General features: G+C 49.7%; 1 protein-coding gene across 2 annotated transcripts in view; it reads left to right on the top strand.

The window, feature by feature from the left end:
- Positions 1-1,812: 1,812 nt before the first annotated feature.
- Positions 1,813-22,472, top strand: part of FRMPD3 (FERM and PDZ domain containing 3) — a 42,624-nt gene continuing 21,964 nt past the window's right edge. The window contains exons 1-8 of one of the 2 annotated variants that reach the window (XM_059385459.1): positions 1,813-1,911; positions 5,535-5,642; positions 8,356-8,487; positions 10,390-10,509; positions 15,147-15,283; positions 15,612-15,738; positions 17,809-17,898; positions 19,755-19,934. In XM_059385459.1, the coding sequence (XP_059241442.1) occupies positions 5,538-5,642; positions 8,356-8,487; positions 10,390-10,509; positions 15,147-15,283; positions 15,612-15,738; positions 17,809-17,898; positions 19,755-19,934 (891 nt within the window). In that variant the 5' untranslated portion in view covers positions 1,813-1,911; positions 5,535-5,537. The remainder of the gene's footprint in view (positions 1,912-5,534; positions 5,643-8,355; positions 8,488-10,389; positions 10,510-15,146; positions 15,284-15,611; positions 15,739-17,808; positions 17,899-19,754; positions 19,935-22,472) is intronic. The other variant, XM_059385460.1, reaches the window with a different exon arrangement.

The following is a 22,472-nucleotide window of genomic DNA, read 5'->3' as shown; positions in this document are numbered from 1 at the left end:
TGGGCCCCAGCCCCAGGAATCTGAGGTCATTGATCTGGGGTGGCGCCTGGGCATCAGGGGCTTGGAAAGCTGCCCCACTCTTTCTGCCATGCAGCCAGGAAGGAGACCCACCGCCTGAGGTTCGAGTGCACCTGGGTGGAACAAGTGGCTTCCTACAGTCCACCCTTTGTGGGGAATGAGATTGCTGGCTCCAGAAGAGACCCAACTGGGACCAGGGCCCAAGTCCTGATGAGGACATTTGTTTCTAGTGTGTCTTTATCTTAGGGCCCTCCCTTCCTGTGGCTGATCTGGTAAATGGATTTCAACTGCAGCATTAATGGCGGAAAATAGCATAATGGATCCCCTTCCCAGTTGGCAGGGGCCTTCGGGAACTTCACTCTCAGGGATTCTTGATTGTGGGACTCCAGGGCTCCATGACAAAGCCAGTAGAGGAGGTGGTTTGAAGGAGCCCCAATCCCAATGTACCCCCTAGTCCTGCTCACCTTAGTAAGTGGCAACTCCGTACTTCCAGTTGACTTCTCTCTTTTTCTCGCCTCCCACATCTGATCCGTCAACACATCGCTCGGTTCTGTCTTCAAAATAGGTCCAGAATTCACTCCCTTTCCATCACCTCCCTTATGACTACCTTAGCCCAGGCCACCATCATAGTTGAACTGTGTTATTATAGGAGACTCCAAACTGGTCTCCCTACTTTGGGTGTCGACCCTCCTACGCTGTTTTCCACACCGCAGCCAGAGGCATCCTTTTAAAATGCAAGTCAGACCCTATCTGCTTAAAACGCTTCAGTGGAGTCAAATCGAAAGTTCTGACCATGGCTGACAAGGCCCTACGTGACCCAGCCCCCACCTGCCTCTTGGAGCGCAACTCATCCAGCTCCCCCTCCATCGCTCTGCTCTGGCCACACTGGGCTTCCTTGCGGTTCCTCATGCGCCCCATCCTCCTTCCACCTCAGAGCCTTTATCATCCTTTCTGTCTGGGAGGCTCTCACTCCCTCACTTGCTTCCGGTCTCTGCTTAAATATCCCCTCCTCTGAGAGGTCTCCCCTGAACATCTAGTCAAAAATAATGCCCTCCTCACTCACCCCTCCTCACTAGTGCGTTCTCTTGTGTAGCCCTCCACCCTGCTTGATTTGGCCTCAGAGTCCTTGTCTGCTGCTACCCAAAAGGAACTGATTTGTTTATTGTCTCTCTGATCCTGCGAGAATGATGCTTTTTGAGGCCTGGGAGTTTGGTGTTGCTCCCTGCTGAATCCCTCGTCACCTCGAACAGTGCCTGCAAATAGTAGGTTCTCCCTAAATTTGCCACACAAACGAATAAATGCCCTCAAAGACATGAAGGGGGCCCCTCAGCAAGATTCCTCATTTTCCTTGGTTCGTTTTCTATAATTTCCTTCCTGGGGTCAGGGCATATCTGTGAGATGAATAAGATCATTCCTTTAACTCCTTTGAGGTGCTCATATTCAGATGTAATAAAAGCCACCATTTAGGTATATCTCACACTATGAACACCAAATATGTAATCATTCAGTGGATGTTATTACTAAAGAATTTTTGCCAACTCCCCTAGGCCTAGAGTGTTAATAACGGGATTCAATTTACCCGAATTCAGTGCACGCCCAGCTTTTCTCAGAACACACCAATCGTGGAAGAAGCACTTAGCACGTTGCCTTGCACCTAGCAGGGAATCGATACTTATCGACTTATTGATCAGCAAGGCGAAGTGTACTGAGACATCTTAACTCCAGCGTGGCAAAGGTCAGGTTCTTTCCGGGGATGGAGCACTCACCAGCCTTCTGTTCTTTTTCCAGTCCCCCAAATCTGCTTTCATCAGCGCCGCAAAGAAGGCCAGGCTGAGATTGAATCCTGCGAAGGTCCGATTTTCTGAGCAGGTGGCCGTTGGAGAAATAGACGCAGTAAGTGCAGCTTTAGCTCCCTGCCCTCGGCCCTCAGCTAGAATCAGTCGGGCCCTGGAGGTCTCCCTCTGGAGCAGGCGCTCATCTGCTGCTCTTTGGAGCGGGCGGAGCAGGCGGCCTTATGGGGCTGGACGGGGAGAACCACAGGGCTGCAGGCTAGCAGTGAGTTAGGAATATGTGGGCCCCCCTTAGTCTAGCTCAGGCTCAGAGCCAGCGCTCCACAAATATCCCTGGGCTATTTGACAGAAGCAGGAAGGAGGTAGTAGTTTTCTGAAGATCCCAAGCCAGAGCGGCTGGTGAAATCGATCTCTCTTCGCATCAAAGTGGTCCTGCTCTGGCCCAGCTTGACCGGAGAGGACATCGGCTAGCAGCCTGGGGGAAATGATACAGACTCTCATTGTCGCAGAGCTTTCATTAGGCACCTGCTGTGTCCCCAGCACAGCAAGGGATGCAAAAGAAACACTTCTTCCCTGCCCCTGGATACCGCTCAGTGATGTTGGGGGGTTCTGGGGGGTAGTGGTTTGGGTTGAGACGATGCAGTGTCCCCCACTGGGTGGTATGGTTTCAACAAGCAGGTGATCCTTGACAATCCATTGCTGTGCAGCTGCCAGGCTGGGTGCGGGGAGGTCATGGCCAGCCTGCAGTCTTTCTCATTGTTCTGTTGGGGTTTCCCTGAGCTGAGCTGTCTGCTCCAGATAAGCCCAGAGAAGAGATGGGTGGAGAGCAAGGAGGTGTGTGTTAAGCAGTCATGGATTATGGCCCGAGCGCCCCAGGAGCCTGCAGAAGTCCGCGATAGCCAGGTCAGGGTGGGGGTGGGGGGTAGGGAGAGCTGAGCTAACAGCCGTTTGTGGGCTTTTGCAGGCGTCTGCGGGCTAGGCTCCCGGGAGGCCCATGGCCTGTCTGTACAGAGGAACAGCTGCCACTGAGAAAAGCCAGCAGACCCAGCCTGAGCGGGGAAGTCAGTGGGGTGCCAGGCACTGGTGTAGTTCTTTGAAACAGAGCCACTCAGAAGAAGGGTTAGAGAACAAAGGTGTCTTCCATGGCCTTTTCCCTGGCACTCATCCCAGCCTCAGCCCAGGCCCTCTCCCATCCCCGTTCAGGGAAGGCTGAGAAGCCAGGAGACTCCAGGGTCCCCCTGGGGAAGCCATCGCATAGTTGGTGTTTGGGCTCCATCTCCGTCAAGAGAAGTAGGAGGTTGGGATCATGATGAAGAACACTCTAAGGGCCAAGCCACTAAGGGGACATGTGTGTCCTAAGCCCTCGAAAAGCCAGAGGAGATGCAAATTGAATCTGGAAAGGACAGACTATCCCCTTTCAGTGTTACAGAGTGATCACTGAAGACCAGGCCGCCCAGTGAAAACCTCCCTTCCGTCTCTCCTCTCCTTCTCTCCTCCCCTCTCTGCCTTTCCCTTCTACTCCCCCTTCCTCACTCTCCCCTCCCCCCAACATGACTCCCCTCTCCTACATCTCAGCTAGCCACAGTCAAGATCAAGGCCCGACCCCAGACAAACCTCAAAGCAAGTGCCCCAGAGTGGCTGGGACCCACCCAAGGGTCCTTCTGTCACTCCTGGACAGGCCACCACGTGCAGTGTAAGGCCCTTGACTAAGACAGAAACAGACAGACATCAGTCTTCCCACTCTAGCTGTGCTCCGGAAGTGACCTGATGTCACAACCCCCATCCCCATGCAACCAGTGTGGAGCCGAGCAGCCTCACTGTTGCTCAGGACCTAGGGGAGTCCAAGCCCAGGTGACTCCAAGACTGTCCCATCCTCCCTCTGCCTCCGTGTTCCGGGGCTTTAGCAGCCAGAGCACAAATAAATCCAGTGGGCGTTCCTTGCCAACTCTATTTTTAAGCAAAATCAATTAAGTAATTATCTGAGTCCAACCCAGTGTGCTAAATAAAACGTGCCACCACTGGGTGTCATCAGCCTGGGCCTGGTGGGAAAAAGGCATCTCAGGATCAGGCCGAGAACCAGGGAGCCACGCCTTCCCAACATTATACCCACTCCTGACTCTCCACCGCCCCCAACTGAATCCCAACCAGGGAGGACTTGCTTGTTCATTTCTTCATGTCTGTGAGGGTCCCCAGATGTAGACTGATGTTCTTCTGGTCTCTCTAACAGTCCACTCCCACCATTAGATCAAAATCTAATTCACCTCACCTAGGAAATCTTACCCATCTTACACCTGTTGGTTTGGTTTGGGTTTATACTTGCTTTCTAGTGGATTCACGTGGCCGTGCACAGTCTCTACAACAAGATTATAAGACCAAATCCAATCCTCTCTTTTTGCCCGGCTCTCATGGAAGTTACTTAGCATAGTGTGAGGTATATACAAGAGGCTCGGTGAATGCCCACTGAATTAAGAATTTCTGGCCATCTTAGAAAGCTTTTTGGTTCCTCTAGAACTGGTGATGGCCCAGGAAAACAATCGGACTCTCCTGGTGATTCTAATCATTTAAGTAAGCACACGTTACATATCTACTGCTCATATATTCAACACCCATGTATTGTGCACCAACTATGTGCCAGGAACTCTGCTCAGTGTCAGAACTACAAAGATTAAATAGTGCTGAGTTCACCATTTGTGAAAGACAGACATTCTTCAAAAATATGCTAAGAGCACTGAAAGAGGTGTGTGTGATATTACCCTGAGAACACATGGGAACACCAGGTCCAAGTGCCTGATGAGTTTGGACAAGACTTTACAGAATTGGTATTTAAGCTGGGTTTTGAAGGATGAGTAGGAGTTGGCCACAGAGGGAAAGAGGAAGGCAGAGAGAACAGTCTTTATTTAACACATATTTATGGAGAACTTAACCACTCTATAAGTCAAGGGACATTGGGCTGAGGCTGAGAAAACTTTTGCTGAGAAGTTACCAGGTGTTCAAACATGGGCTTTGCCAGTGGTCCTCAATCAGAGTCGACATTGCCCCCTCTCAACTTTGGGAAATGTCGGAAGGTGTTGTGGGACATGCCGATGATTTGGCATGCTATTGGCATTGAGCGTCTCAGGGTCAGAGATGCGCAGCGTCCTGCAGGGAGTGACACGGTCCCTGAACGATCAGTTGTCAGAAATATACAGGATGAAAGGGCAGGTTGGGTACCTGGACTGGCAAGACAGGATTCTGGAGAAGTAGGCAGGGGCCAGGTCAGAAAGGACCTAGGAGACTATGGGGGTTGGCAGAGCAAAGGCACGGAGGTGGACATGATCTCAGCCTGCAAAGGGCCTGGTGGAAAGGGGAGTGTCAGCATATAAGAGCCAGTGAGTGGGTGGGTCCTAAGGAGGCCTTCCATCTGCTGTTTAGGGTACGGTGGTCTCTGTGGGCCAAGCATCACCCCTAGTTGTGGAAGGCTGAGCCACAGTAGAATGGGGGTGCACCATGATACCAAATGAAAGGTGAACTTTCGATATGGCCCAATGTCTTCGTAGAGCATTTGGTTCTGGTCTGCAGGTAGCATGATCACTGATCTGTTCTTTCCTCTGTCTCCTTGTCCTTCCATACCTTTGGCTCCCTGTCTCCTTCACTCACCCCCTTCTCTTCCTTCCTATACCCCTCCTCTGGCTTTCCTCTGCCTTCGAAATGAGCCCCTCTCCTTGACCTTTCCCTGCCTATTCACAGAAAATGATGAAGAAAGAAGCTCTTCTCCTCATCCCCAATGTCCTGAAGGTCTTCTTAGAAAATGGGCAGATCAAATCATTCACTTTTGATGGCCGGACGACTGTTAAGGTACATACAGTCTCCCTTCTCTCGGGTCAGACTTTGCCCTCTCTGGGGCACACACGGCTGCTCATTCCTGGGTGTCTCTGGGTCTGTGGAGAGTTGCTGCTGGGGAACAAGGTGGCCTTTGTGCTTCTGCCTCTGTGAGCCCCAGGCTGCGAGAACACATAGCCCTTGGAGGAAGGTGTGTGGGGGGAGGCGAGAATCTGAGTGCCCAGCTACACATGTCTGGTGTGTGTGTGCATGTGCACGTGTGCACCTACTTGTGCGCTGCTCTGTGTCCATGTTATACCGGGTCCTTCAAGGCTCTCAGGAGCTAAGGGGCGTGAAGATCATTAAAACATTTATAAAGCAAAAGTGATTTATATTGCTACGATAACACCTATGTACATTTACACACAGAAATCAACAAACACAATCTCTTGGGAGATTAGCCTAGCCATGCTTTGCTTTTTAAATAACCATCGGATCTTAAGCATTGAACCAAGATTTGAAACGTCCAGCAACAGTCCCTTTGGCTATTCCTTTCTCAAGAAAAGTAGTTACTGAGCTGTGACTCTGAAGAGCTCAGCCAGCTGTCCAAAAGCTGCAGTGATTCCCTTCGTCCTGAGGAGGAGGGACAAGGAAATGAGTAACCCCCAGGTTCAACTCGGATCTGGGACAGAAATCACCACTCCTACTTCTTCTGGACCCCCTCCAGAAAGAGAATGCCATCCTCGGAATGAATTTCCATGCAGCCAATGAGATAGCATCTATCTGCCCAGAAAACCCACTTGGCTCAAAGGCGTCCTGAGGTCCCCAGGCTGGGGCCAAGACAACCTTATAAAGAATGAAATCCCTGGGCCAGGAAAATTGTCTAAGAGGAATTATCAGGTGTTCAGGGTCGGCCTCGCCGGCGGTTCTCAGCCAGGGTTCTCAGCCCCTCCCGGACTGCATTTAGAAATTTGGGGTCATCCCATGGTTTGGGGTGCTACTGACATTGAGTCTCTCCAGGTCAGAGATGCTGAGCATCTTGCAGGGAGTGAGACAGTCCCTGAATGACAAAGAACTGTCCTGCCCAGAGTACCAGTAGCACCCAAGTTATAGAACACTAGACCTACCCCGTGTCGATGAAACTGAGAGTCTCTTCGGAAGGCTTAGGCCAGGGTGGGTCCCCCAAGGGGCCTAGGACCAAAACATATTCCTTAGGGTGTCTTGGGATGGTCTCTGGCCTATTGGAGGTCTCAGCCTCTGAAAGGGACATCAAAACCCAGCTAGGCCACCCAAGGGTGTCCAAGTGCCACCTCCTCCAGATGTGGCTATTTCTCTTCATCAGTATGTCCTCTGAAGCTCTGTCTCCACACCAGAACATTTGCTCCTCTCATTCCCCTCAGAGACTTCTCCGAGCATCCCCCGACCGCACAACAACCCAATGACACAACAACATTGTTGCCTCCGGGTACCCCCAGCCTTTCAGGACAGCAGTGTCCCCTGGCTTGTGATCTCATCCTGACCTCAGGAAAGGTGCGGCTGCCATTCCTTGGAACTCAGACAAGCTGCCGAGCCACTTGTCCCAGAGAGAGGTACCTGGGTATTGAATCAACAGCCTAGGACGGGGGCTGTTCCACTTGTGATACCAGCTTGGCAATCAGCAGCTTGGGCATTCGCAATTCCAGGGCAGCTAAACAGCAAAGAAAACCTCATTTGTCCCCGCCAGAGCTCCAGCCACACTCGCGCCTCTGTAACTACTTGAATGCTACAAAGAGACACTCTCAAGTACCCACCAGTTTCCAGTTTCACATCTGAATGGCTTGGCGTCCTTGAATGTTCACGGAGGGGCTTGTTTGGCAACTCTGGCTGTAAGGGAGCTGCACATTCCCGTGCCGGCTGTTCTCCGGCCTCTGGGGGCTGAGTTGTGCTGACTCCATGAACACACACCCAAACACACACACACACACACAGTGTGTGTGCTGCAGTCACAGCAAATAGATGACATAAGTCTCAAAACTGACATCTGGGCAGCCCCCAAGGACATGTTTGCAGACATCCTAATATTAAAAGTAGGGCAGCGGAGCAGACAGAGCCTCGATGTAGTCAGATTTATGACTATACACAAGACACGTGATGTGGTTTCTCTGCATGGACATATTTTTCAAGTTGCTAAATTGATCATCTCCAAAAGCCAGCTACAATCAAAAATGAACATTTTGCCAGTGACTCAAGTCATTCGATTTAGATTATGAATCCAGAAATAGTCTACTTTTTAATCACGTAATTGGGGCTCTTGCTCTTGTACGCTCCTGAGGAAAGGGTTGATGGACAAGCTAGAGTGAACGTCCTGACTTATGCAAGGTGGGGGAAGAACCAGCATCGTGCCTTCCTTATTCAGTGGTGCACTTTGTAGGCACTCCAGAAACATTTTGTTGACTGCAAGGAGGGAGGGAGAGCCATGACCACCTTTTGCCAAATGTCTGGCCAGGCCAAGTTCAGAAACCTCTCCGTCTACCACCCTGCACCTTTGCTGTTCCCCAGAGCCCAAGTACTCATGGGTTACTCTCCTCAGCCTGGAGGAGGCCTGGGCCACCCTAAAGGCCCATGTCTCCGTCTGGTCACTCTTCCTGGGCTCCGCCTCCTGCCCAGGACCATCTCTCTTGGTGTGTGGTCCCCCTCTCCCATGTTTGGTGCCAAGAGTGGTGTAGAACTGGAATGTATCCCCCTCTCAAGGCTCTCTTCTCTTCCACAGGATGTGATGGTAACATTACAGGACCGTCTTTCCCTGAGGTACATTGAACACTTCGCTCTGGTCCTTGAGTATGCTGGGCCGGAACAGAACCACAAGTTCCTGCTTCTCCAGGACAAGCAGCCCCTGGCTTATGTAAGTAACTCCTTCGGCCTGGCTTGGGAGCTGTCTGTGGCCTCTACTAGAGAAGAGGACTCCGGGCATCCTCTTTCTGGAAAATTCATAATGATTTCCTCAGCCAGCCAGCCCCCAGAAATGAACAGTTCTCAGTTAAGTTCTGTACTAACCACATCCAGCGGGCTTTTGGCAGTGCTCCTCGTGACCTGAGAAGGGCATGAAGATTCTTAGTCTCGGTCTCTAGTGGGGAAAGTGTGGGGTGGTGAGTCACGGCTTGGCTCCCAGAATACTGGGATGGAGAGTGGTGTCAAGCCTGCTGTCTCCTGGAGGCCCTACCTGCTAGACTTCTCTGCCTCCGAGGGGAAACTTGGCCTTCCGTTGAAGGCTGTAATATGAAAAGGTCAACAAGTGGGGTCTACTGAGACCACTGAGGCTGGACAGGTGTGGGCGGAGAATGGGCTAAGTGGGGGATGGGCAGCATGTCACCCACATCAACTTTCAAGGTAGAGTAGGAGAAAGAGTCTGGGGAGACCTGAAATGCTGGCTGGTACTTCACTAATGGGGAGGCACCAGGAGGAACCAGGGGGGTCAACCAGGATTCCCAGAGAGGGAAGGAGGGAACTGGAGAGGGGCCATTGGGTAGAAATGCCTAAATGGACATGCAGCAAAACCCCAAATCAGACATACACACACACACACACACACACAGGGATTTTAGGAAAGAAAATTCTTCAAGGTTAGCTCTCACCCAAATGCCGTCCAAAGCCTCATGGGTTCCCACCTGTCGCTCTCAGCCCGCAAGAACGACTCGGAGACTCACGTAGCAGCGAACCTTCTTCTTTAATCGCTTTTTTCTTTCTACCTTTCTCTACCCTCGGCGCATGCATTTTTATACAGGCAGTGTTAACCAATCAAAATGCAGTGCTCATGCACCTCCCGCGAGAGTGGACCTAAATGAACAGCCAATCATATTCAGTCCCTTACAGCTCTTAGAGTAGGCCTCCTGTACTGGCTCCCGACACCCACCTATAGCAGGAAGATTGTTAGCTTGGAAGGGAGGCCTACACACCACCCTGGCCCCTCAAGAGGCCTTCTGAATCCAATTGGTCTCTTTTTCTAGATGGGATTTTAAACTTTTTTATTGAAAAAAAAAAAAAACACACACCTCAAACCTCTGCAAGAGTAGAAGGAATCGTATCATGATTCGTCATGACCTATGGCGGCTTCAGCAGTTACCTATACATACATACATGGCCAACTTGCATCACCTATACTTCCAGATGGGGTTTTAAAGCTTGACTTGCTTTTCATCAGCCACTTAACTTCTCCGACTCTTTTCTCGCTGCGGGGCTAACACCTTCACCTTGTAGAGAGGCTCAGTGCCAGCAGAGTTAACAGGAGCCCCCTCTTCCCATCTTGTGTCTTGGGCCTTAGACCCCATTGTTGACAAAAGCCATGTCCTGGTTAAGTGATTCAAAAATCCTAGTCAGTTTGGGATGGCTTAGTCTGGCAAGAGTCTGCCTTAGGCTCAGGTCATGATCCTGGGGTCCCGGTATCGAGCCCTGCATCGGGCTCCCTGCTCAGTAGGGAGTCTGCTTCTCTCTCTCCCTCCAACTGCCCCTGCTTCTGCATGCGCTCTCTCTCTCGCTCTCTCTCTCTCTCTCAAATAAATAATCTTTTTTTTTAAAGGTCTTAAAAAAAAAATTTCTAGTCTCTTTGGACTAGAGGGGTAGGCAAGACATTTCCTCAAAGAATAATTGGGCTGGATCGGGTAGGAAGCAATGGCAAGCGGCCACCTCACTCAGCCTCAAGCCCAGCCTTGAGGATACACCTCAAGGTGTGTGTGGCTCTTACCGCTACAGCCATGGGCCACAGATTCCCAGATCTCTTTTCCTCACCCCTCTCATCCCTGGGATTCAGGTGGTACAGCGGACACACTACCAAGGAATGAAATGCCTCTTCCGAATAAGCTTCTTTCCCAAAGACCCCGTGGAACTGCTGCGTCGAGATCCTGCTGCTTTCGAGTACCTGTACATCCAGGTAGAGTCTGATTGGGGATACACAGACAGACAGACCCATGGACAAACAAGCAGTCAGGCTGTTCTGCCATCACTCTGAAGTCTCTATGTAAGCTACTCCAACCTCCAGGTGAAGGCTCTCTCCTTTGCTGCTACCATTGTGGGCCACAGCCACCTTGTTCAGCTCAGTGACCAGAGCTGGCTGTGGCTCAAGTCCCGCCTAGATGTTTGGACAGAGCTCTCGGTTTGGGGGAGCAGGTAACCCATGTCACTCTGTCAGCATCACAGTGTCCCAAGGTTTACCAAGCCAATTTGAGTAGCAGGGGGGCCCTATCCCCAATGCCTCCCTCCCGTGAGGAGATGATGCCCAAATCAGCTCATTCAGAAACATTTGCTGAGCGCTCCCTCCAGAGCACGCCCTGTGCTAGGGGCTGGCCATCAAGATAAACAAAGAATCGACCCAGCCTGCTAAATCTCATGGACAGACATATGCACAAGTGAATAATAAAATAGCGTGATGGTCCTATGATGACGGCAGAGTACGATGTCACCAGGAGCAGCCAGAAGCAGTTTGCCAACTCTTCTTGGGAAGAGGCCAGGGGAGGCCTCACAGAGGAAGTGATGCATGTGTGCTCTTAGCCTCAAAGGATACGTGGACATTGGCCTTGTGTGGACAGGGAGTGGAAGGTGTGCATTCTAGGCAAAGGGACAGGCATCTGCCAAGGTTTGGTGGCAGGAACCAGCACAGGACGTTGAGAGAACTGTGGGCAATTTCTCATGCCTGGAGTGCAAAACAGGAGGTGAGGAGCAATAAGAAATGAAATGGGAGGGGAAAAAAAGAAAAAAGAAATGAACTGGGAGAGACCAGAAGCAGGTGGGGAAGGAGCTGGCAGGTCATAACTTGCACAAAATGATTTAGGCCTGCGTTTTAACAAGCCCTCTGAGGGATTATGATGTCCAGTGGTGTTCGGGAACCACTGCTCTAGGGCATTGGGTCTTACCCCTAACTGCACTTAGAATTATCTGAGAAGATTTGGGGGGGAAAAACCATTCTCCTCCACCCAAGACCAAATCAATCAAAGTCCGTGGGAACACGCTCCAAACGCTGATGTTCCTCAGGTGATTCTCGGTGGGTAGCCAGGGGTAAGGAAATTCTGCTGCAGAGCAGGGGTATAGAAATGTGGAAAGGAGAGCAGGTCTGGGCAGATAAGCAACTTTGAAGGATTACATAGGTGCTGAGGGAGGCCAGAACCGGGGCAGTTTTGGATACGGGGGTGGGGGAGAGGATTCAAGAGATAATGAAAAGGTGGAACCAATGGGCTTTGACTCAATACGTGTCTGGGAGAGGTGGTCTCATTCTGCAAGTTAAGGAATACAGGCTGTTTCTGGAATGGGTTTGGGGAATAGATGGGATCAGTTGGGAATGTGTTGAGTTCTAGGTGCCCATAGAATGTACAGAGTACTTGATAAGAAGAGAAAAATAACTCCAGACTCATCTCTGATAATGTCAAACATCATGGTTGTCTCTTCTAACAATCCCAAATGTGAGGAACATTTCTCAAAACAGCCCTGGACTCCTCCACCAATACTCTGGCTGCAATGAGTTGTGGCTCCTCTCTGAATTTTTTAAGTTTAGCTCTCTCATTTCGTTGACCCTAAATCTCTTCATCCAAGCTTCCAGGGATCATCTTGGTTCGATTGTTTTGGAATTTGTAAGTCAAGACCATGTCTATTCTGTCCCTCCTCTTCGTGATGATATGAACTTCACCTGTAATTTCTTCTTTTTTTATATAGAACAGCTTTATTGAGGTCTAACTGACATATAAACTGCACATATTTAAAACAACCATTTGGGAGCCTGGGTGGCTCAGTGGGTTAAGCATCTGCCTTCAGCTCAGGTCATGATCTCAGGGTCCTGGGATTGAGCCCCACATTGGGCTCCCTGCTCAGCGGGGAGTCTGCTTTCCCCCCTCTCTCTGCCTGCCTCTCTGCCTACTTGTGATCTTCCCCCCTCTCTCTGCCTGCCTCTCTGCCTACTTGTGATCTATCTCTGTGTCAAATAAATAAATAAAATAAAAAATAAAAAGCAACCATTTGATAGATTTTGACACAAGTTTATACCCATGAAACCATCACCACGAACAAGATATAAAGCATATCAGGCTTCTGTGTCATCCCCTCCCCACCCCTAACCCCCAAGCAACAAATGAGCTGCTTTCTGTCACTATAGATGAGCTCACATTTTCTTGAGTTTTTATATAAATGAAACCATACGGTATGTACATTTATTTTGGTCTGACTTCTTTCACCCGGCCTAATGATTTTGAGATCTGCCCTTGTTATGTATTTCATTACTCCATTACTGTTTATTGTTGAGTAGCATTCCATGGTGTGAATGTACCAGAATGTTTTTATCCATTCCTCTGCTGATGGACATTTGGGTTGTTTCCAGGTTTGGGCTACCAGAACAAAGCTTCTATGAACATTCATGCACAAGTCTTTGTATGACATGTGCTCTCTTTTCTCTTGGTTCAATACCTAAGAATGGAATGATTTGATCATACAGGAGATCTCTTTTTCTTTCCTTTTTAAAAAAGAAACTCCAATACTATGCTCCAAAGTGGCAGTACCATTTTACATTCCCACCAGCTGTGTATGAGAGTTCCAGTTTCTCTACACCCTCATCAGTACTTGGTATTATTAGTAATTTTTTTTCGTCATTTTAGTAGTGCTCAGTGGTATCTCACTTGTATTTTCCACCAACTAATGATGTTAAACATCTTTTCATGTGTTTGTTTGCCATCATACATCTTTTTTTGTGAAGTGCCTTTTCAAATCCTTTGCCTACTTTTTTATTGGGGTTTTTTGTCTTCTTGTTACTGAGTTATGAGACTTCCTTCCTGGATACAAGTTTCTTGTTGGATATGTTATTTGCAGTTTCCTCTCCCAGTCTGTGGTTTCTTTTTCCAGTCTCTGAACAGTGTCTTCCATGGACCAATTTGATGAAGTCACATTTCTCAGTGTGTTCTTTGATGGATAATGCTTTTGCAGATCATGCTTGTGATGCCATATTGAAGAAATCCTTGCCTAACTCAAGGTCACAGGAAATTTCTCTTTTTTTTCCTAGAAGTTTTAGCATTTTAGATCTTGGATTTAGGTCTGTGATCCATTTTGACATAATTTTTTTATGCAGTATAAGGTATCGACTAAATTTCTCTCTCTCTCTCTCTCTCTCTCTTCTGTATTATGGATATCCAGCTGTGCCCGCACCATTTGTTGAAAAGAGCATCCTTTCCCCACTGTCTTGTCTTTGCACCTTTGTCAAAAATCAGTTTATAAAGGTGTGGGTCTATTTCTGAACTCTTTATTGATCTACTGGTCTATTTTTTATGCCAACATCACACTCTTGATTGCTGTAGCTTTGTAAGTCTTAAAATCAGGTAGCAATTATCCTCTAACTTTGTTCTTTTTCAAAGTTGTTTTGGCTATTCTAGGTCCTTTGTATTGAATTTTAGAATTAGCTTGTCAATTTCTACCAAAAATCTGCTATGCTAATGATTAGGGTTGGGTTGAATCTATAGATCAGTTTGGGGAGAATTGACATCATACTAATACCAGGTCTTCTCACCCATGAACTTGGTATATTTTTACGTTTATTTAGATCTTCTCTAATTTTTTTCATCAGGATGTTCTAGTTTACAGTGTACAGGTCTTTCAATCATTTTGACACATTTTTCCCTAAATATTTTATATTTTTGATGCTATTATAAACAGTTTTGACTTTTAATTTGAATTTCCAACCGTTTGTTCCAAGCATGTAGAAATGCAGTTGGTTTTTGTGTGTTGCTCTTATGTCTTGCAGCCTTGCTAACTCATTAGTTTTAGTAAGCATTTGGTGGATTCCATTGGATTTTCTACGTAGATGATCACTGATGAAACATTCATTTTCCACTCTCTCCTGTGCTGCAGTGATACCACTGTGGCTCCCTAGTCCCTCAGCTCATCCTGGTTTCACCTCAACCAAATGGGCAACTGGTCTAACCGAGGCTGAATCATCAAGAGCTGGGACTCTGACCCTTAGGGTTTGGGGGCTGTCATAACTTTAGCCAGTAGTTCCAGGGGACCCCCTTTAGGATAACAGAGAGGATTGACTCATTGCTGCTTTTGACCTTCGGACCCCAAGGATCAGAATATCTGCCCCATCCCTGCAATCCATCTCTCACTCTGGGCTTTGGGATCAGAGCGCTATGGAGAGCTCCTCCCATTATCTCTCTCAATTCCCATCTGAGCTAGTAGAGGATCCCTGTATGGCTGGGGAGTGAGTTTAGGCCTCTTGGTACAGGACAAAAGAAAGAGAGTGGTGTCGTGTCTCACTTTTGCAATGACCTAGATATTCTGCCCATTTGGGCCTTGCCATTGTGTGCATCTATCCCTGTGAAGCCTATCTGAAGCAATATAGAGTCCCCAAGACCTAAGATTCTTCTGTTGCCTCTCCCCCAAGGGGAGAAACTTCCTCTCCCCTTTTACTAGAATGTCTTACTTGACACCACAGTTCTTTTCTGGGATACAGAAGAGTAGATGGGGCAGGGAGGCTGGAAGGGGGTTGTGGGGAGGGAACACCTTTTTTAACTGACAGGTTTGGACTGCCCTCTCCTGCAGAGTCGGAACGATGTTATCCGCGAACGCTTTGGAATGGACCCCAAGCCGGAGATGCTTTTGGGCCTCACTGCCCTCCACATCTATATCACAGTTTCAGCTACTCGACCTAGTCAGAAGATCTCGCTCAAGAATGTGGAGTGAGTTGTGCCAGGGCCCTTTGGGAAGGGGGCAAATAGCTGTAAAGGGAGAAAACGCAATGGTTGAGCTGTGCTAGGCTTTCCAGGAATGTAGGGCCTGGGGTGGGAGTGAGAATTCTGGTTCCCCACCCCTAGACCGCGATGCCGTTGAGCTCCAGCTTCTACCAGGGAATCATGACCAGTGGAATTCTCTTGCCCCGTCCCTCTCTTTTTCTTACAGACGGCATCCCTCTGCCTCTCAGATTTAATTTCTGCCTCACCACCTTCTTTTCTCTGCCCCACTTTGTCACCCTCATTCATTTCTTGCTTTTCTTCTTTCTGCTTTTAGGAAGGAATGGGGCCTGGAGCCCTTTCTTCCCCCCTCCCTCCTACAGGGCATCAAGGAGAAGAACCTCCGGAAGTCTCTCTCTCAGCAGCTGAAGGCCCACCAAACACATCCTTCCAGTGGCACCAAGGTACCCAGTGTCATCCATTGGGTGCCCTGCTCGGGCGCTAGCGGCCATGGGACTCTCCTGTGTGGTTTCCCAGCAGGTCTGGTCTTCTGGGAGAACCCTCCCCCGCCCCCCCCCCCAGTTTTTGACTCAGGTACACATCCAGCTTGGCTGGATATGGGGGATGATGGTGGAGAGTGATTTTTCCCCAAGCCTGAGCCTCGCCCAGAGACCGCTCAGGGCCAAATCACCAGGGGAGCCCAGGATCCTCCAAGCAAGGGGGCCAAGATGCAGGAGGAGGCAGTTCTCAGATCATTCCACCCATTTCCTCTGTGCCAATTGAGCACTTGCTGTGTGTGGACAGCACTGGACTCTGGGGAGGCGTGTTTTCCACAGAAAGGACTTCTCTGTTCTTCATTAGTTTTCTAATCTGTCAGGCGGGGAATAGGGAATTCTGGGAGATGAAAGCTCAGCCGGGTGGGACACGGCCTGACCTGGAGAATGGGTCACTGGGCAGCCAGTCGAGAGTTCACGTCACTGCAGTACCCTGTACCCTCTGAGGGACTCCCAGTCCCCACCCTCCAGCCCTGAAGGTCTCAAGCCCTTCTCAGTCTTGTGGTTGCTTCCTGCCCAAGAGGCAGGAGGGGTGGTTAAAAGCACCATAATCAACATACAGACGCAGACAAAGGACACAGTGCCCCCCCCCCCCCCACCAATATACTACCCTTCCGGATTCCCTGTATTACCCACAAGCTTCTCTTTTAAGATGCAAATTTCCTCAGAGACTTAAGCCAGGCCTACCTTGCTGTGCATATTTAATCAAATTGTTTTCCTCCCAGAGGGAGAACATCAGCGCTCCCTGACCATCTCCTCAGCAAACACATTTTTTTGAAGACACCCCCACCCCTAGTGCTTGGGCTGAAGAGGCTTAAGTCAGGCACAGGCTAGTGGGGAAACACGACAGTCACAACACAGAGCGACAGTCAGTCACAACACCATGCAACAGGCGTGGGGGCTCTGGAAACACGGAGGAGGAGGAACACCCAGCCCAGCCTTAGGGAGATAGGAAAGGCCAGGAATTGGTGCGTTTGATGCCAGATCTGGGTCTTGACAGACAGATAGGGGTTTGTATAGATGAGGGGGAGGTGGGAGGAGGAGGAAGACTTTCCCAGGCAGGCAGATCCATCTGTACAAGGCTGTGGGGGTATAAGAGAACATTGTGCATGGAAATAAATGCAAATAATTCGGCATAAGCAAGTACAGAGAGTGCAAGGCACATGCCTCAAGAGAGGGGATCTGAGAGAAAGCCAGAGAAGCTGGCAGGAGTCAGTTTCTGGAGCACGTCGTGTGCCATGGACATCGGGACAGGACATCCTGTGGGCATCGGGGAGCCACAGAAGGATTTAAGCGGGTGACTGACAGGCTCGAACTGCTGTTTTAGGCTCTGCCCTTAGAACAGTGCAGAGGGGTTGAGGGAAAGGAGTATGGATAGGTCAGAGAGGAAGTTAGGAGATCCAGTCAAGGTGAGATCATGGCTGGTGGCCGTCAGGTGAGAGAATGTGAGGGTAGCCCAGTGTGATACAGGTTTCTGGCTCAAAGGCCGAGAGGAAGTGATACCATTTCGAGAGACTTTTCTATGAGGGAATGGCAGAGGAAGAGCAGGCTTGAGGCTTAGGGGTGCTCAGGATTAAAGGCATTGATTGGGACCCCGGCTGGGCATGGCTGATACCAAGGCGGCAGGAGGGGATCTCAGGACAGAGGTGCAGACGATGTGGGAGATGTGGGATGTCTGAGCTAGGGAGAGGTGTTGAAATGATCCTGAGAACAAAATGAGTAAGCTGGGTTTTTAAGGTAGGAGGATCAGGAGGTCAGAGGAGGGTTTAGAAAGGGAGATAGGATGGCTGGAGGCAGGAGTTGTCCAAACTGGAACCTTGCTGCAGTTTTCCTGAGGATCTACTCACACACCCAGCATGGCTTGCTGACGCATCTGACTAGCACCCGTCCTAAGATGTTGATGCTCCTTCCTGAGAACACAGGTTTGCTTTTCCTGTGCAACTCAGGCTTCTCACATGCCTGCATGGGTTGTTTCCACAGGGCTCTGCGATTCAGGCAAAGCTCCAGTATCTTCGAATTCTGAACGAACTTCCGACCTTCACAGGCGTTTTATTCAACACTGTGGGCCTGGTCAGTGAGGGCCGTGGTGGGGAGGGAGTCTCTTGCGTGCATCTGGGTTTGGGTGGGGGCCAGGAGGGACTCCACTAGAGCTTGAGGGTGGCATTCTCTGTCAGCAAACACTTCTAAAGACCTTTCTCTTCCTCCTCTTTCTCCCTCTCCCTCCCCATGGTGCTCCAGCCCTGCCTCTGGTAAAATGGTCAAGTAGGAGGCCATATTTGTTTTCAGTATCCCTCCATGACCGTTCTGCGTCCCCTTTCCTCGATTTCAGGGCTCAGCAAACTTGTTGCAGAAAGAGCTAGGTGGTGCATATTTTAGGCTTTGCAGGCCATGCGGGGCTCTGTCACAACTATGTAGCTGCCATTATAGCATGAAAACAGCCATAGACGATGCAGACACAAATGAGCATGGCTGTATTCCAGTATCTCTTTATTTATGGACACTGAAATTTGAATTTCATGGGATTTTCACATGTCAGAAAATATGGTTCTTTTGAATTTTTTCCAACCATTTAAAAATGTAAAAATCATTCTCAGAGTGTGGGCCGTGTAAACGCTGGAGTTGGACTGGATTTGGCCCCAGGCCAGAGTTTGTCAACCCCTGCTCAGCCTCATTGCCTTTCCCCCTACCCCTGCAGCACCCCCATCCCCTCCTCTGCCAACTTCAGGCTTTCTGAGTCTGCATACTTCCCCCTACCTGCCCAGGGTCCCCACTGTAGTAACACCCCTCCCTGGTGGCGCACAGGGAGGTCCCCCTAAATCTGTGCCCCAGGCTAGTCCACCCTAGTGAGCCATGGTGGAAGGGAATTCAGATCACCTTGCTTGCTGGATGCAGGTGCTTGTCATGCTCGGGGGAACATGCTGTCATGCTCGAGGGTCACACTGATGGAAAGCCGCTTATCAAAGTGTCTATAGCAGACCCAAAGAGGTTCCTTGGGGTGATGCTAATGCCAGAAAATGGGCCAGCAGAGGGCTCAGGCTTGATAGTGCTCAGGTACAGAGGGACAAATTTACATACGGGTACTTGCAGATCCCTGAAAGCCTACTCCCCTCCCTCCACCCCTGTCTACCCTACTGCCACTGCTGATATTCATATAGGGTTAAGACTGCTGTTTTGCTGGGATGCTAGTGTGGCTTAGTCAGTTAAGCAGACCTGTGCCTTCAGCTCGGGTTATGATCTCAGGGACCTGGGATCAAGTCCAGCTTTGGGCTCCTTGCTCAGTGGGAAGCCTGCTTCTCCTGCTCCCCCTGCTTGTGTCCCCCCGCCCCCAACAAATACATTCATAAATAAAATCCTTCAAAAAATAAAATATTTTTTTTTTTTAAAAAAGAAGACTGCTGTTTTGCCAAAGAACAGATGTCTTCACAGGGAGGGGCTCCCCGACCCTGCTCTTAAGCCCCCAGTCGACTCCCAACACCTGAGGCTGAGTGCAATCTTAGGTGGCTCTTGGGCAAGGAAGTGAAGACTAGACACAGGATGCCACTTGCTTGGGCAGAACACTGGGTTGGGGTACTGAGTGGCCCGCAGCAGCAAATGGAAAGCCCCTGGGGCTTGGTGGGGAAAAGGACACTGCAAAACTTTAAAACACAAACCTCCCCTATATCCCAATTTTGCTAGAGCCAGTCCTATCATGGACCACCTCACTCAGCCTGCTGCTGAGGCTAAAGCATCCAGTGACCCGGGGCTTGCCCTGGGAATAGGAGCGTTCCAAGACCATTTACCCCTCATAGTTGTCCCCCTGCGCTGGCCCCTAAGCCCCAGATGTTTCCAGACCTCCCAACAGAACCGATTCAATGCCAGTTTTCTGTTTCCTCCCACCTCCTCTTCCTTTCTCTCTGTGACTGCTGCCCACCACACTCGGTCCGCAGGATGAGAAACAGTCGGCCACCACTCTCCTGGTGGGACCCCGTCATGGCATCAGCCATGTTATTGACCTCAAAACCAACCTCACCACTGTGCTGTCCGAGTTCAGCAAGATCAGTAAGATCCAGCTGTTCCGGGAGAACCAGGGCGTGGCCCGGGTGGAGACCAGCATCATGGATGCCAAGGTAAGCCCAGCTTTGAGGAGCTGCTCCTCTCCAGGGACAGGCCTTAGGAACAGAGAGAGGAGTAAACTTGAGAAAGAGAGTTTGAGCCTTCCCAGTGAGGGTCAGTGATTCTTAAGTGGTTCAGAGCCTGGGCCCCTTTGGGTTCATCTTTCTTTCCTTTCTCAGCCGTGTGGGACATGCTGTCTTGGCCACATAGTATGGTCAGCCAGTGCTAGGGAAGGCTAGGAAATGTCAGAGCAACCCACAAGGGGTCTTCAGCAGAGGGCATTGGCAATTGGACTTGGAGCTACCCCCAGGCCATGGCTTCCTGATCTTTCTTATGTCACAGCACACACAGAAAATGACATTCATGTGGAATGATGGGATAAATGGTCCAGCCCCAGAAACTATGGCCTCCCCAGGCCCTGTCTGGCCACCCCAGAGGCTGGAGGGATATGCGCACACCAGCTGGGGAGCCCTCCCGTAGGCATACACACTTGGAATCATGGAGTAGGGGGTGCGTGAATATGCGGAGGCCTGGGGAGACCCGTAACAGGCTGAGCCTAGTCCACATCTGACCTCCCAGAGTCTAGTGCTTCCAGAATCTTAGAACCTTCCCCACAGATCCGCTCCTTCAGACTGGCAAGCACCTATTACCTGTGTAGAGTCTGGCAGCCATGGTCAGCCACCCACTCCGTGGCTCTCCTGTTGAACCCCCAAGTCACCAGTGTGGGGGTGGGGGCAGCCTTGCTTGCCTGCTGGCCGAAGTTGTTAGAGTAGATGCAATTTTTCTTTCCGAAAGGATTTCCCAGGGGGGTGATGTTGTTAGCAAATTAAGAGATGCACTATTTGTTGTTTCTCAAAGACCAACTTATTTATTTTTGTCTTTGTGAAACTCAGAAAGCTTTAATATGTTAGTTTTTCCACCTGTGATTCCCAGCATTCACGTTGGTTTAGGAACCTACCTGGAGCTGATACCTAATTGGCTTGTGGCTACTTCCTCCTCAAATGATTGCTGCCCTCTGCCAGGGTTGTTGGGTAAAAAGCCGGGTGGACAGGTATGTAAGGGAGAGGAAAGACAAGACATGCAGTGTAGATATGGCTTCCTGAGAAATAAAAAGGGTTTAAAACAGAGAAACAACTTTCCGGATGACTCTTCTTCTGTGTTGTATGAGTCATTCTCAACACTTGACTGCCCAACAGACTTTCCTTGAGAACATCTTAAAAGTGCAGATGCCTGGCTCCTGTTTCCAGAGGTTGTGATCAAATTGGTCAGGGTGCAGCCTGGGCATCAGGATTTATTTACTTTTTAGTTCCCCAAGTGATCCTCTAGTATAGCCAGATTTGAGAACCACTGACCCCTGGGTCCAGAGATCCAGGAGGAACCAAGCTGAGCAGGGTCAATGGGTATTAACTGAGTGAGGGGTGCTATTCTCATTTCTAGGAGCGATCCAGCCACTGGTATGGGCATGAATGCTGCCCAGGTGGAACCACAGTCTTACTGGGGAGGCTAGCCTCACAAAGACACACAACTTGCCTTAATAACACAACATCAGAACATGTATGGAGCTCTGGAATCTGACAGACCAGGTTTAGCTCCCAGCTCTGCCACTTCCTAAGCTGTGTGTCCTTGAAATTGTGTCTTAACCTCCCTGAACACTGACTTCCTCAACTGCACAGTGAAATGCCTATCTCAAAAGGTGGTTGTTCGGGGTTAAATGAGAAAATGTAGGCAAAAGGTCTCAGCACACTGCCTGATACATAGTAAGTACTAAACAAATGAGACCTGTTATTTTCTTGAAAAGCAAAACAGCAATGAAGAAAAGTTAACATGAAGTAAATTTTGCAGGTGAGTATGGTGCAGAACATGGAACAAAAGAATGGGAAGGGGTTAACAAGAACTGACTTCCCACAAGAGCATGTTTTAAGCTGGATCTTGAAGTGATAGGCACGGATTAGCACAGAGAAGTGGGATTGTGTTCACTGGCAGAGAGCAAGCACAGAAATAAGCAAGCCATATGTGCAGGTCGATAAGCATAGTTGCCTGGCTAGAGAGGAGACTAACGAGAAAGAAAGATTGGAGAGATTGAGGGTGGGCAGAATAAGCTGGCTAAAAGCTTTGAAGGCAAGGCTAGTGTGAAGCCAGGGAGGTGAGGAGCGGATGCTGGCCCTAGCGCAGGGATTAAGTGACAAGAGCAGGGCCTGAGCTGTACAGACAGCAGTGGTCATGAGAAAGAGCCAGTGTGAAATATACAGACTCACCAAGCGCACGCGCACAAATGCCCACACACGTTCCCCTCTTGTACACACAACGCACCTGTCTTATTATACTTAACTCTGCCTGCCTGCTGCCTGTATCATGGTTACACTGAAGGCTGGGGCTATGCACACAGCACATGGAGGGGCCAAATGGCGGGTGCATGGAGAGATGAGAGATCGCATTACGGGATAAACAGGACATCGCATGGGTGAATGGAGGGGTCTAGGAGAAGGTTGCACTCTGCTGAGTGGGAAACAGCACATGGTTGGGTGAGCAATGCAACCGTCAAGTGGTAGATA

Source organism: Mustela nigripes, chromosome X, assembly GCF_022355385.1.
Source record: "Mustela nigripes isolate SB6536 chromosome X, MUSNIG.SB6536, whole genome shotgun sequence".
NCBI lineage: Eukaryota > Metazoa > Chordata > Mammalia > Carnivora > Mustelidae > Mustela > Mustela nigripes.
Note: the sequence above shows the minus strand (reverse complement) of the source record. Positions and strands in the feature narration are given on the sequence as shown.